Source organism: Erpetoichthys calabaricus, chromosome 2 (assembly GCF_900747795.2).
Source record: "Erpetoichthys calabaricus chromosome 2, fErpCal1.3, whole genome shotgun sequence".
NCBI lineage: Eukaryota > Metazoa > Chordata > Cladistia > Polypteriformes > Polypteridae > Erpetoichthys > Erpetoichthys calabaricus.
This window is the reverse complement of record NC_041395.2, coordinates 245,821,942-245,838,363: the sequence shown is the minus strand read 5'-3', so window position 1 is coordinate 245,838,363 and position 16,422 is coordinate 245,821,942. Positions and strand designations below refer to the sequence as shown.

Sequence of the window (16,422 nt, the reverse complement as noted above, 5' to 3'; positions counted from 1 at the left end):
CCCAGGAGATGGACTTTATAAAAACATGCTAAGCTATTCGCAAATAATGCCTTGTCTATCTGTGTAACTCTTTTGTTCAATTTCAAATGAAAAAAAATCTTTCTTTATGCATCTGAAACATTTTTATGTGTTTATATCCATCATGGCAATGGTTATTTAGTGGCAAAAAAAGAATGTGAAATTCTTGGACTCCCGACAGTTTGATATGCTTACTGAGCACTAAGACTAATACTAAGACCAATACCAATGTAACTTGTTAAAATTCATTTTAATGACTGTTATTTTTAAAATCTCATGTGTACATTCTGTATTTAAAAGACAGCAATGCTATACATATTGAGTTAACTGTTATACAGTAAATCATAACTTCCACAGTTGAAATGAACAAAAACAATACCAATGTCATTTGCTGTATGATATCCTCAATGTTTGTACATCAACAGAGGTATGCAGAAATGGAAGGCTTACTTGACTGCAACTTCACAATCTACTAGACCCCCAGTGGATAAGGAGGCAGTGAGAGGCAATAAATAATTCTCAATTACTTTAACACTCCCTATCCAGTCTTACCTATAATGCATCTTTTGTTATGTGTGAGGTTTGCTTGGAGGGAAATTGGAGATACCTCCTTGGAGAATCTGGAGTGACAGCACATGTCAGAACAGTGCTGTTTGATAGGAAATCCCAATTGCATGTAGGCTACTTTGTGACTTTGAGTGAGATGTGGGCTTTTTGACTATTGTAGCATGAACAGCAACTTTGTTAACAATACTTTCACCATAAAATGAACAGCTGCACAGTTTATAGAAAAAAGAGGGTGGATTTAATTGAGCCAACTTATGTGTGATTACAACAACATGACCAAATAAATGTACATAGGTGCATGGACAGATCATCAGAGCTCTACAAGCAAACCTATGATGATGTGTTTACAGAAATGGATCTTATCTTACTGTTTCTTTAATTTTTATTTTTTTCATAATACCAGGTATGTGAACCAGTTGAACACATTGTTTTAACCATAACCTTCTTTCTTTTCCTTTTTTTTGTGTTATTTAGCTAGTGACCGTACATTGTCCAAGGTTCTAAAGTGGCCACTACATCATGACAGCAATTTTTTTTTTCTTTAGTGCTTTTCTCATAGTTTAGGCTCAGGCAGCACCCACAGGTTAACAAATATAATCTCTATGTCTAAGATAAATGTCAGTGAGTCCGTAGTATCAAGAATAATGCATTTAATTTTACTGAATTTAATAAGGGATAGTCGTTAAAGGGAAAGACTATATCTACTTTGTCCCGGGTTTGAATTCAGGCCCAGCCATTGTGTGTTATATTCACAGATTTTCTGCGTTTTTGCATGTTTTGTTTAGATACATTAGTTTTGCATTGAACCTTAATGTCTGTCCAACTGTAAATTGGCCTAATATGAGTGACTTCAGATGTATGTGTGATGAATGTTTCCTGTGATGGACTGTACTTCTGCCCAGGTTTAGTTCTTATGTTACTCCCAGTGCTGCTGGGATTACACCTTGACCTAGCAATGGATAAAGTATGTTTAGAAACTGGCTGATAAATTAAGTGTGCTTTATATTATACATTTTTTAATCATAAAAGCTGAAATTTAATCATAATAACCTTATTTGAATAAATGGCATAGCTTTGGTCAAAAACACAAATGGTACGGCAAGAATAACACAACTCTGTAGGCGAAAAATGTTCTTAGTGTATTTGAGTGTAATATTCTGATAATAATTATTTTTGTGATTTTTTAATTTATTTTCTGGTTCACTCCTTAGGTCTGTATTGTACAGAAGAAGGACACAGAGAAGATGTACGCCATGAAGTATATGAACAAACAACAGTGCATTGAGAGAGACGAGGTCCGAAACGTCTTTAGAGAGCTAGAGATTCTTCAGGAAATTGAACATGTATTTTTAGTAAATCTCTGGTGACTATCTTGTATTTTTAATATACTCTTTGGTGTCTTGCATGCTGTAACAATGGTGTACAATTGTTATTTGATTAGTGAAATTATGATAGAGCAGAAAACATATTTAACAGTTTAATTGATTCAGCTACATAAAAAGAAGGCTGCACAGATAACACATTAGATTTTTTTACCCCATCATTTAGCCAGTTTCCTGTTTTGAATTTTTAAAGTGCTCTTTATTGCTTAAATTCATTATGGCATATGCCTCATTGTACAAAAACTAATTTTATAACACCTGAGTGGAACAGATGTGTATGTTTGCGTTTGAAAAGTCTAGGCAGTGAAGACAAACAGTAATGGCTACCATTTCCAATTCAACATCAGATTGCTTTGTCAGTGCATTTATCTTTTGTACATTTTACTTTCACAGTAGCTTAAGCACATTTAGGCTTCATGAAAAAGTGTTAATACCCAGTAGAGACAAAAGCTGGTTATCTTAATGTGTCACCCCGCTTATAGTTAGTACTATTACAAAACAATGGTAAAAACAAAATTTCATTTTTGAGAAAGGGCAAAATTTTGGGTAGTGTCATGTCTGAAAATAACATTTAAGATTATTATGGAGAAGAGACACAGAATAGAAGTGCTGTCAAAGGTGACAGTATTGCTAATCTGAAAAAGTAAGTCATGGAATTAAAAAGAAGAGCTGGTTGTTGCATGTTAGAAGTGAGCCGACCTCTCTTTTTCTTTCATAAATTTTGGTTTAAAAACTGAAACTGATTAAAAAAAAAGATTATAGTTTATATGGACAAGTAGGGTGAAACGTACAAAAGTTAACTTTTTAGAGGTTTTTATTCTAACATCTCCAACTAGCTACTCGAAGCTGCCAGCAAGTCTTCTTGCTATTTCTCCAACAGACAAAAAGGTCAGATTCTGAATGAAATGTCTTCGCTAAAGTTAATGGACCATCAATGTGGCATTACTTCCCAAGCCATCCTTTAGAGGTTTTAGAGATAAAGTTAGAGATACACTGGATTCAGGATTGCAAGAACCAGAGCTTGTCCTGGCAAGAGAAAGAAACCAATCCAGGACAAGACACCCAACCCAATCATACACACACTCACACTGGCATTTACGAATCACTAGACATCCTAACTGTGCATATCTTTGGGGATATATGAGGAAAACCGGAGAAAAAATAGAAAAATGATGAGCTGCACGTGTCTAATGGTATTTTGAAAAAGAAACCTTCTGTACTTCAGAAGGCTTTGAAGTCTGCTGCTAGGGAACAATATTTTAGGTTAAATATTTTTCTAATATACTGTCATTTCAAAGAATTGTCATAGACCTTGAGCTTTGTTTAGTATAATTGGCCCTCTTGTTAACTTGCCTGCCTGCCATAGTTTCAGTGTTCAATGAAACTTTTTTTCTTTTAATACAGAAAAGATTAAGAATATCAGGGCACATACCTCACCCTCTGTTTGATTTCCTTCTCTATATAACCTGCACTGTTGATGTTAATTATTTTTAACTAATTTTTCTGTCTTCACTAAGAGAAATTGTAATTAGCATGAAGCCCAAGCCATCTCCTAATTTTTCGGTAAACATTAGTTAACTTTCTCCTCTTCTGTTGCTGGCACTTATTGAGTCCCCCCATCTGTGTTCTATCTGTATAATTCCATTAGAAGATATTATCTTGATAAACAACAAATAATTTCTTAGCTTTGTGGACAATAAACAGCTCTACCTACCCACAGGTCCCTTTTTTTTAAAACATTTTTTAATTGATTTTAAGAAAGATGAGAAGAAGGATGGGTAAACAAGCAAATGAGGAAATTCTCAAGCATTATAAAGGAGAAAAAACGAAAAGTACCTTGTCCACCAACGTAGCCCATACATATAACATCATTTTAGATGGTTCATCAAATGTATTTATTATTTGTCAAAAAAAAATAGGAAAATGAAACCTGTCGCTATATATAAAAACACACCAGAGATCCAGGAGTGATTTTTGTTTCCGAACTCAAATTTGAAAAGCAAGTTATCTCTGTTTTTTAAGGGTAGCTTTCTTCAGTTTAGACATTGCTTGATTTCTCTAATTTCATGACTTAAATTTATTCATGCTTTCATTTATACTGTATATTAAATTCCTTCCCTACTGGGTCAGTTGTACAAAATGCAATGGTCAAACCACTCCTCACCAGGTTACAAAGAATTATTCCACATCACAAGGAGTAAGAAGAAGCCTATAGAATAGGAAGTATAGGGAGTACTTGAGGCTGAGGTTATTTAGTTCAACTTCAAGCACTGCTTGTATCCAAGGATGGCATATCATGCTCTACTTCTTTTATCCTCTTTCCCACCTACACTAACAGTCACAGCTCCTAGCATGTACTTGAGCTTCCATGTCTTTGAGTTTCGAGTAAATTTCCTCCTTTTACTTTGCCCTCACAGCCGGCCTTCATTTACTAAACTGACATGCCCCATTTCTCTGCGTAATCATTTGTCAGCTCTGAGGCAAAAAGGGAACACAATGCAATAGAAACTCTTACTTGCTATAGCATTATTAATATAAAATATCAAGAACTAAAAAAACACAGGTTGGCTGATTTTCTTTTTTCTATAATGTTACCAAATTTTAAACGAATCAGTTAAAACATTTTTGAGATTTTGGGTTATTTAGTTTTTCTGTTATGGGTGAAGTGTAATATCATACCATTTTCAAACCAGCTTAATCCTGAGCAGGGTCGTAAAAGGAATTTGATATATTGAAATCTCCTTTTTGGCACATACCTAGTACCTTACAAGAATAACATACAATGACCTGGGACCTTATGTATAATGCCGTGCGTAGAACTCACACTGAAACATGGTGTACAGACAAAACTGGAAATGTGCGTACACACAAAAATACAGATGCATAACACTGTGGGTATGCCAAATTCCATGCACTTCCTCTTTATAAACCCTAATGAACATGAAATGTAATGCATGTGCATGTGCCTACAGCCCTACCCTGACTTCTCCCAGAATTTTGCATATTATAATATGCAAATCAACATAAATAGCCCCTTACATTTAGTGCTTTGTTAAAAGATAATGGCAAAAGCACATAGAAAAAATAAGAATTTCAGTGAATGTGAAGTGGAGGCAAGGAAAAACATACTATTTGTTGGCATAAACAGTGGTATAAGCAACAAAAGGAAGTTATGGAGTGATACAACATGGCAGAGACACTCGAAAGTTCAAGTTCAGAAAGTCACACAGTACCCGAAATAAAAAAGGTGTGGCCAGATATCAAAGTCGGCATGAAAAAGCGAGTCACAGCCCCACTGTCTGTTTATTCTGTTTCAGGCAACATTACAAAAGATGACTGTGCCGAGAATGCAACAGTACCCAGCACATGTTTGGGTGCTGGCTCCGCAACACATCTGCCTCAGAAACTGCTCTGCAACCATCTGATTGTGTGCTGACGGATGCTGTTCTGGAGTCACAAAATGCAGTAATGGATGGTGTAAGAGATGTAGCCAATGAACAAAGGAATATAAGGGCTGTATGATGTGATATTGACCACAAATTAAATGAAGTGGTTAAAAAATAAATGCTGAATCTGATTACTTGTTTTTACATTCTGCTAATTACATTCAAATGAAGTTGTAACACTGTCTGATTTGGTTGATCATTTGGTGTGTCAGGTTCATCATCATGCATCGCTTCGGATATGGGCAAGCCACGATTGTGTGCCACATTGTGCAGCACATTATATGCTTGCACAATGTGACACACTTTCTGTGGACTATAGAGCAGCACAATGATAGAGTGGAAATGCTTTCTATTTACATAAGTAAATTAATTCTCTGAATGCACCTTTATAGTGTAGCATTGGCACCGAGCACCACAACAAATAGATTTTCTGCTTTTTACATGGCTCTTTGAGGTCACTCGCTAGCTTTCCACACTAGCTGAAAAAAACGCACATGCTACAGTGCAGAGTTGCCATTGTTATAGGCTTGGTGATTTATCCCTGGCTATGTAACTTGTCCATCGCCGTTGCAACAGCAATGTGCATGCAGTTGACAGCTCCGATTACATTTGGAAAACTGGATGTTGCTGCGAATTGAGCTTTGAAGTTTCCCAGTGTAACCACAGTGTAAGGAAATCTTATATATCTGGATGTCAAGCAGATAATACCATTCTATGCAGCTAGCATGGTGCGACTCGGTGATGTTTGTGAAATTTGACATTGAAAAGCTCCTGTGGCTAAAAAACAGAAAGTGGACAGAACTTGCAAAGGAACAGGTCGAGCACAATTCCCCAAAATCTGCCTTTGTAAAGCCAGCCCCAGTTCAGCACACAGCTCCAAGAGGATAGCTCTTGGAAATCGCACCGTTTATACATGAGGCCACTGGTGTGGAACTTTAATCCAGGACACCAGATTAATGAATCAACTGTTACAATCACTATACTGGTGTATTGCCCATATATTTTATAGTTTATACAAACTGTAAGTGACAGACTTAAATTTGTTTAAAACATTAAAGTGTTTTATTTTAATAAATCTTTGAAATTGTGTGTACAGTGCCTACACTTAAATTACCCAATAAGTATTTATATGTTTAACATCAAACTATTCATAATGTGTAATAGAATTAAACTACATGCCTAATGCTAAAATATAAATATTAACCTTATTCACTATATTTTCCTGCCATTCAATGCCTATAAATTCCATATAATCTTCACAGGAGCTTTGACTACAATTTAAGCAAAAGCTATACTCATCAGCAGGCAAGACACTTGAAAGATCAGATGTTCACAGCTTGTGATTCTAGGCTTTAGCAGACGTCTAGCTGCTCAAGAAGGTGTCAGCATGACCTCTTAAGGGGTGCAGATTTTGCATACATTTCTCTAGTTATATAATCAGAAAAATGTTAACAGTTCTTGATTTACTGGTGATGATTTTTTTCTTGGACTTGCCTTTCTGTTGTTATGAAAAGGCAAATAATATTTAAATGCAGCCAAAACACAATCTGTTCAGTGACTTTACTGTAAGAAGCAGTTGCTGTGAGCAACAATATTCTAGGAAATTTCTAGCTTTTGATTTCAAATCATGTAGCTTAATATCTTGATGCTGTGACATTCTAATACTTTCCATCAGAAATGTTATTTGTTGTAGACGTGACTTTATTTGGGAGAAATTGTGGGATGCCACCAAGACTTCAATGAGTTGGCTCTGGGTGCTCTTGCTGAGGTTATAATAGAAAAGCCTGACTCCAGGTCAGCTGTATGGAGTACTTTCTATAGTTCAGTGTCTGTAAATCCCCTGACATGTATTGCTCATGATTAGCCTTAAAACGGCACACCCAAAAGAAAGGGTTGAATCTACTAACTGATGGAAATATACACACCTAATCTGTTTATTTCACTATCAGATGGGAGCATCTAATTAATATAAAGTTTCAAACCTTTCACTAGTGCTCTGAATATATTTATGCTTGTATAGACTCCAGAAGCAACCTTATGTAAAGTAAAGTACTGTTCCAATAAAGTACTGTTAGGATTTCTAGCTTGCAGGTGTGTGAGGATTCAATCACACCTTGATGCACTCTCCCCATAGGGTTAATGATAAACATACTTCATAATGACTATTTGGTAATTTCACACATAGGGTTTTTCTTTAATATTACTAATATTTGACTGCAGAAGTTAAAATAGGGCAGCATGGTGGCACATTGGTGGGTACCATGACCTTCTACCTACAGGACATTCCATATCCCAAAGACCTGATATACACAAGTGTACCCTATGATGGACCTTATAATGGACTAGTGCCTTTTTTAGGGTTGGTTACTACCTGGTGCCCCATGCTGCCTAAATAGGCTCCACATTCCTGTATCCCTATTGTTATATGAGCTGGTTTAGTAAATAGATCAGTGAACTAGTTGGAACTATTACTGGATAATATTGCTATCATATTACACGCCATAAAAAGTAAGCAGCTACTATATAAGAATACAAGAAAAAGCGAAATGTTTATTTTTTTGGTTTAATTTTTTCTATAAAACACAGCTCAGACAATATATTCTATGATTAATCTGTATGTGTAAAATAGAATGCCTGCCTGTATGTTTCCTATACAATTCTACACCCATTGACCAATCAGGACTAAATTGTGCATAATTGTTCCCAAGGACCATAAAGACAAGACAGACTTCTCTGGAGTTGTTTTTTTTTTTTTTTCCTTGTGTGCTACAGTTTGCACACCAGTACCACCTGCTGGTTCAGAGCAAGTGCAACATCAAAACAGACTGAAGCCAGACTAGCAGACAGAATGACCAGAGCTTACCATTCCTTACCCAGGCAACACTGCATACTGCTTCTATCTACTGTAATATTAAAAGGAGTATTGTCTGCACGGGGTGTTGGGTGAGGTTTGATCGAGAGTGGCAGCACAAAGTTCCACCTTGAAATAATAAGGTGAGTCAGACATGACAGAATTCATGGTTATAATGCAGCACAGAGTTACATACAGTTGCTACAATTCTGGAATCCAATCATCCCCAAAAAGAACAAATTCTTAACTTACGAGAGTAGAGGCATTGATAGAAAGGCAGTGTGATGACAGATGGGTCAGCTAGCAATAACAACAGGTTCACTATTTAAAAAACACATAAACCTTTACTTCCTTTCTTTAACCCTTTCTACAAATATGTCTGGACAACACTGGGTACTTAGGCTAGTTACACATAATTTAAAGTATTGAAGCCTATTACATTTTAAAACTGTGTAAATCTTTTATGTGTTGTTGTTCTCCTACATTATTTGTATTAAGTAGCCTGCACTGAAATGAAAAAAAAAATCATACTAGTTAGGATAGTATAATTTTAGTTTAGCTTTGCTATTTTTTAAATACATATAATTTCAGTAATATTGTAGTGGAAATGAAGTGTCTGGCTTCAGTTAGTAACTAAGTTTGCAAACCCTTTTTTTTTGCTTCAATGGCTCTAAATTGTGCCAGCCTTGCAGCTCCTCTCTCCTTGGCATTTATGACATGTAAGTAAACAAAGAATATACCATTCTTCATAAAATTGTAAAAGTCATAATAAAACTTGGAAGTCACTGGGTGTTCCAAACTCAGTTTCTACATTTTTTAAAATTTTTTACAGGTATTGTGGCCTTGCATGTACCACAGAAAGGTGGTTTTAACTTTATATTCCTGGCACTGTTTTAACACTGGACCGATTTTATCTTATATGATTAGAGTGGAAAAGGGGCGTGGTTTAATGAATGAATTAGAAATCCAGACATTGAAATATTGACTGCAGTAATTTGTCCACATTTCAGTATTTGCCTTGGAAGGTATTTTATTAATATTTATACTCATCTCTCTGCAAATGAGAACTCAGCAGCAGAAAGGGATCACTCTTTTACCAACACTGTTAATGATGAATTCTTTTTGCCTTGCAGTTATAAAATGTGGTGATTTCAACCTTGTCTCTTTGGAAGGAACAATGACAAACTTCCATTAGTGTGTATCTTGTTCCATTCATGGACATATCAAGCAAGATCTGCTTTATTCAAACCTTAAAGATACCTTTAAATCTAAACCTGTGGCACCACTGGGCAGATGTGACCACAATCGGTCCACCAGCAAGTCTGTTATAAGATGGCAACAGCTCTCTATCCAAGCTGAAGTTATTGTGTGTGTTTGGGGGAGTTATTGTATGTTATAATATTTATATTCTTTCTGAGTATCTGTAAAGTTTTAATTTCTCATTGAAGTCAAATACAGTATGTATCTATCTAGTTCATCTATGATACGGGATCCACTGCATCACCATGCTCCCCACATCATCAATTTAATTTACAAGTTGATAAAAATTCTATTGGTCTTACTTTCCACATTCCATTGACATGATTAATGATTGAAAATGTGTCAGGTGTTAGTGAGAGTGTGCTTTTTGCAACCCTCTAAGCCAGTGTCAGTAAATGAATGTGTCCTTCCAAGGTGTCAAGAGTGTGTGGTAGTACAATAAGTTATATTGTGTATCCCTATTCATTTTGTTTTTCTTAGGTAAAATATGTGTAAATGAGAACACTGTTTCTAAAAAGATGCATAATAATATTTTATCACCCAGTGCCTACAATTAAACCCAACATTTCCGCAGCATAGCAGCACAGCCCAGTTTCTGGTTGGGTTCTGCCCATAATGACCCAGCACAATTCATATTAATCAGGACCCATTAAGGACCAGAACTTATCTGCATCCATTCACAGTGTGATGTGTAATGTTTCCACCAACAAAACATTGAGTTTGTTGCTTTGTAGCTAGTGCTAAATTTTCATGAGTTGGGATTCTATCCCACATCACTAAAGCTGTGAAGCAGCCTTTCAGCCACTGAGCTTCTCCTCTCTGGTTAATTGAGCATATGAATTACGATCCTCTGCTAATCTATACTGTCTTTTCCGTGTGATTTGGGCCACAAGGACAACAACAAAGACAGCAAGGAATTCTTTAAAATGTATTACTTGACTTTATTTATTAAGTCATATCCTCAAGTATGTATTAGGCTATGTATTTTGCTTACCTTCTAAACTGAAATAGAAGGATATCAGTTCACATTTTGTGTAAAGCATTACATATAGGAAAGAGCTTTTGCTGCCGGATTCATTACTCAAAATGTATTTAGTATTTTCTGCAATAAACAAGACATAGTCTTCTCTTAATCTGGTGCTTAATTCTTAAATAGTAATAATCATTCTCATTATTAGAGGGGCTTTCTAGGACCAGTTTGAAATAACAGTTTTATGTGAACATAGAAAGTCCATCTTTCACACATATTTGACACAGAACCCCTTGTATTTCTTTATGTATTTGTTTAACTAGGTGTGTGTCAAGGTAGGTAGCTGAGTACTTTTATTTTTCACATGGCAATAATATAAAGTCCAAGCTGTGGGCCTTGATACGCTTTAAACTTAAAATGCAGGACTAATTTGTAAATAGGTGTAATCTTTTGGAAATATTTCCCCCATATGATTCCCATTTCCTCCCACATCTCAAAGGTTTAACTTAATATCTGAGGCTACACTGTCAAGCTCAGGACTGGTAGGAGGATAGTGCTCTTCCCACTTACTGTAGTCATTAGTGCACAACATTCTGTCCCTGACTTAGAACATTGCGACCTTAAAGGAATAGGCAGCTGACAATGCTGGAATAAGACCCCCACAGTCCTCTGGGTCACTTGGCTCTTAAACAGAGAGTTGATCATACTCTTATCAATGCATCATGCAGACACTGGAATGTTTGAAGCAGTGTGAGATTTCTTCCCAGGAGGAGAGACCTTTTGGTCATTGTGAGTTTCAGATACACGATCGATTCATCAGGCAGTGAGTGGTTTGATTAAAAGGTCCTTTGATGTCACTGTCCCCTGGGCACGGACCCAGAATGCCCCAACGGTAGATCCGCCTCTGGTAGCTGACCATTTTGTTTGCGCGCCACTACTTCAGATGTGAAAAGATAACAGGAGACCACAAACAAATGCATCTCTGTTCAGTTACGCATTACATGAAACAAATTGCTGAACTATTTTATGATTGCAAGTATTAAATATAGAGTGATTGTAGTTTCTTCCTTGTTTTTGTCTTACTTTCTCAGACACATTTTCCACAGGTTTCATCTTTTTATTTCTTTGTAAAATATTTGAGATGTTTGTCCTGCTCAATATTTAATGGAGATACAAATAGAGCAATCATGTCATACAATTTTCAGACATAAAATTAAAAAATACTAAAGTTTATTTTCAATAAATGCTTAGAATTGACTGTGTGACTGCTTAAAAGGCTGGCATTTTTTGCTTTTCTCTCTCTGACTGTGCCTCTCACTTGAGTCTGATATTTTGAACAGTAAGGGCAACATGAAGCCAAAGTGCTGAATCATAACTGACCAATACATTTTAGTGCTGCACAGTTTCCAAGAGTGAATTTTAGCACACAATCTGTACAGAAAAGCAAACTAATTTTATTATTAAAGTAAACAAATGTAATGTGGTCTGGGGAATGTGTTGAGAATCTCTTTACTTAAATTTGTGTTGTTTGTGAATGGGAAGCCACAGTCTTGCAGCACCTCATGTTGTTAGGAGTGCACGTGTTGAAAAGTCATCCTTGTGATAGGTCAATTGGTGGCTCTAAAGCCAATTTCATGTTATGTGACTTCTAGTTATGGGATATGAGAGATATGCTGACCTCAATTGATGATCTTCTTGCCGGGCCATTTCAAGTTAAATGATTGAAAATCACTGAGCATGTTTAATTTACTGGCTGAGTGATGTCCTTCCAGCACAGTCATGCTCATTCTGTTTTGTGACAGACAATAATGTACTGCCTGAGCAAGGTGGTGCTGTACGAAGAATTAATAGGTAAAGCACATTAGTTGTGGTATGTAAAACATGAGACATTAGACAGCTTCTCTTCTGTGTGTGAGGTTCAAAATACTTTCTTATTCCTTGCTGCTACATTATATGCATTGAACTTCCAGATAAACATTCATTGGTGGTCAGATCTCATGCTGGCAGACCTGGCCCCTACAACTAAAGTCAAAATCAAATCTGTTTGATTTTATTGGAGTGAGTCGCAGACTAGGTAGAGTAAGTCACTGGGTATGTCACATTTCACAGCTGGCTTTATGGAAGCACCCCGCTGACTAAGATTATGTAAATGAAAGATAAGACTGAAAATTGCTGGAAAGGTTGCATAATGTGACTTAGCATTAACATGGCTGATAGGATTGAGTGTGAATGCATTATTATGTGCTCCCTGCAGTGAACTCTCATTTTATACAGGCCTGAATCCCTTAAATTGGATTACATAGGTCTACAGAAAGAATAATTGGATAGCTGCCTAAATGTTTCTAATGGAAGTTATGAAATCCCATTTTAATTTTTAAAAAATTAAGCAGAGTAGAACTGAGAAGAGTTGTACTGCCTAACAACTTGAAGAAAATTGGTTTAATTCCCACTCTACTCACTGTTTGTGTGGAGTTTATTCCTTTGGGTATTCAGTTTTCCTCCCACATCACAAATGTTAATTTGTGCATTTGGAAAACGAACGAGTGCATAAGTGTGGACATGTGATTAATCTCTGTAATGGCCTGGTATCTTCAGTTATTTCCTGCCTTGGGCCCAGTGTAATTGTGGTAAGCTTCAGGTTTGGAAATCCTTTGGAATCAACTAGATTTCTTCATTAAATGCTCCTAAAAATTTGATCTGATCCTCAACTCAGAGCCTGTTTCTTGTGCTAATAACACAGACAATTGTACTTCTTTTCAAGTTTCTAGGCTAGATGTATTGTTATTTAAATTAGAATTTGTCTATACTGTATATTCAGAAACCTGATATTGGCCTAGGGCTCTGCAGTACTAACAAATTTTATTGAAGCCATAAACCACACCATGTCCAAAAACGGTTTGAATGTTTTTTAAAGTGAAAAGTGGAAAAGTCGGACGACTGATTATGTGAATAAAGACCATTGATTAATACTAAAATAGGGCAGGCACAAGTGAAAATTAGTACCGTATTTTTTGCACCATAAGATGCACTTTTTTTTCCCCAAAAGAAGGTTGGAAATGCCTGTGCATCTTATGGAGCGAATATTGCGTCACAGACCATGATGTGTATTACATGACAAAAGTCGACATCCAGGGGTAGAGGGCGACAAAACTCACTGTTACGTTACAGGCATTCCCTCTGTGCTTGGAGGAATGTTAGACTCATTGACTCGGCATCTAATCCTTGCGTGTGCATGAGTTGCGAAATGTAAACAAATGTAAACAAAGGCAAGGTGGCATCGACATCTCACGAGGGAGCGAAGCGAGTGTAGAAAAAAAAATACTCAGCAGACGATGTTTTGCGCATTATCACTGAGTCGGACTCTGATTTTTCAGAATCTGATTTTGTTGAGAATGATCAGGAGATCGAACAAGAGAGTGAGGAACTGGCATCAGCTGATCGGGACACCAGCTGATGCTGCCCCAGCTGAGCACATTCGTGCAGCTGATGCACCTATGGCAAGGTTCGAGTGGGAGCAATACCTAGACATTGATCCGTGGGAGCCAAACTGGTTACCGGACTTCACAAGACAGCTTGGCTTGCTGTTGGACTTGACAGATTACCAGCCACTGGACTACTTCAGGCTGCTCTCTCCTGATGCTGCTTTTCAGCTACTGTCAGACGAGACAAACAGGTAGAGCAATTTTTTGAGTGTCGGGCTGTGCTTGCACCGCATTCTCGTTTTTCAAACTGGAAACCCACAACAAAACACGAGATGAAGGGCTTTGTGGCATTACAAATATAGATGGGACTAGACTGGCGATATAACTTCAGGGAGTATTGGTCCAAACGTGCTTTGTCCCCTGGTGGCTTTGGACAGGTTATGCCGCGTGATGATAGGTACGTGCTCCCGCAAAGTGATTGTGAGCAACTGAGCTTCATAAATTCTGACACTAGCAATGAGGAGTTCTTGGGGTTTCCATAAAACTAGAAGAGTGCTTGAACCTTAAAGTCTCTCCTTATTTGTTAATGACAGTGATGATGTTTCTTAATACCTCTGCTGAATTTACATGGTTAAAATATTATTCTGCTATATTTTATTAAACATATTAGTACACCATTTGGTTCAGAATATTTTTTTTCTTGTTTTCCTCCTCTAAACCTAGGTGCGCCTAATGGTCAGGTGTGTCTTATGGAGCAAAAAATACGGTAATTTTGTAGTTTACAGCCTAAGACTCCATTTCCCAGCACAGAGACTCATGAAGGAATTCGACCCTGTCTGATTTTCTGCAGGCTGAGATAAAAATGTTTATATACAAACTTGGGCTGGTAATCGATTGAAAAAAAAAATAATAATAATAATCTTATCACTTTATGTAATTAATCATAATTAATCGCATCCAACATTAAAACGTAATCATAAAATAAGTACTTACAGTAAATCATGAAGTAAATATACACTAAATCACAAAAATATTGTAGAATCAACACAAAGGAATTTAAAAAAATGTAATGGTATTGCTTAAACTTAAACATTGACCTTAAACCTGAACTTTTAACAAAATACTACTTGAGCACTGCGGTGGGCTAGCACCCTGCCTGGGGTTTGTTTCCTGCCTTGTGCCCTGTGTTGGCTGGGTTTGTGTTTGCTAGTGATTTCCCGCAGAGCCAAGGGGCAGTTGGCATACAAGTGCTCACTAAGTGCTGTATCTGTGAGTGACAGCATATCCGGTAGTCAAGACCCTTTGGACAATTTAGCATGTATATAACATTTAATGTTTTTCTAGTTGGTAGAATCATGGTGTGCCTTGAGATTTTTTGGGTTACAAAAACTTTGCCACTGCAGAAAAAAGTTTGGAAAACACTACTGTACACTGTTTATTCTGGTACGCAAAAAGTTCTCCGTAGACACTGTCTCGCCTAAAACCTGACATCGGTGATTGGATGGTTATGTTGCATTCTTTGCATAATTTAGCAAAGGTATTGCAAATTGGAATAATGTGTAGGGATAATCATTGCACTTCTATTTCTCAGAATTTTGTCATTAAGTTAGGGCAGTCAGCACTGCAAGCTACATGACAGACTGACAAGTTAAATACAGAGGTAATAGAGACTAATTTTGTTTTTTGTGCCACTCAAAGATAGCTAATTTGGTACTTAGGTGGTATGACATTGATTCAGTCTTCTTACAGAAACATGAAATGAAAAATAAAAGTGCAATATTTATCTTTGCGACTATTCTGTAGCATTGCACCAGTACTGCCATAACACCCCAACCCCCCCCCCCCCCACTGTCTGCCCGTTTTCTCCCACTCCCTTGCATCTATGTGTATTTATAAATCAAGAAAATTAATATTAGTATGAGACGATCGCCTCATTGCCTGCTCTGGATGCGATGATAATTTTTAACGTGTTGAACTGGCCACATTCATCGCAAAAATGAACGTGTTAACTTTCCCAGGCCTAATACAAACACTATATAAGATAATGTTTTTAATTTAATATAGTGTGAAAATAAAGATTCACATCATTATATGTCATGCTAGAGATATATAATATTTCAGAATTTCTTTTTCATCTGACGTGCACACATCAGGGGAAAACATGACCGTTGCTAAAAAAAAACTTGGTTGCTCGCCATTATTAGAATTATTATTTTGTATGCTTCACATGTTCTATTGGCTGCTAGATTATATGAAGCTGAGCAATGTACAGTATATCTCTTTTTTATATATAGATTAATCATTATTGGAAACAACCATCACAGTGCTTCATTTGAAGAAAAAGCAGTCAGGCTTCAGAAGCCTATTGTGAAAATCAATAAGTCTGTAAGAGTAATCTGTCTCATACAATATGGGGCAGCATGTAGGTAGGTGACAAGCCAAAGGCTTCAAAAGTAATAATATGATACATCACACATACAACTCCACACATAGAAACATTTCTTTA

At 36.6% G+C, this 16,422-nt stretch overlaps 1 protein-coding gene across 2 annotated transcripts in view; it reads left to right on the top strand.

The window, feature by feature from the left end:
- LOC114646919 (serine/threonine-protein kinase 32C) overlaps window positions 1–16,422 on the top strand; it is a 351,995-nt gene that overhangs the window by 263,819 nt on the left and 71,754 nt on the right. For both annotated transcript variants that reach the window (XM_051922990.1, XM_028795324.2), the window contains one exon: window positions 1,797–1,948. In XM_051922990.1, coding sequence (XP_051778950.1) covers window positions 1,797–1,948 — 152 coding nt within the window. The remainder of the gene's footprint in view (window positions 1–1,796; window positions 1,949–16,422) is intronic.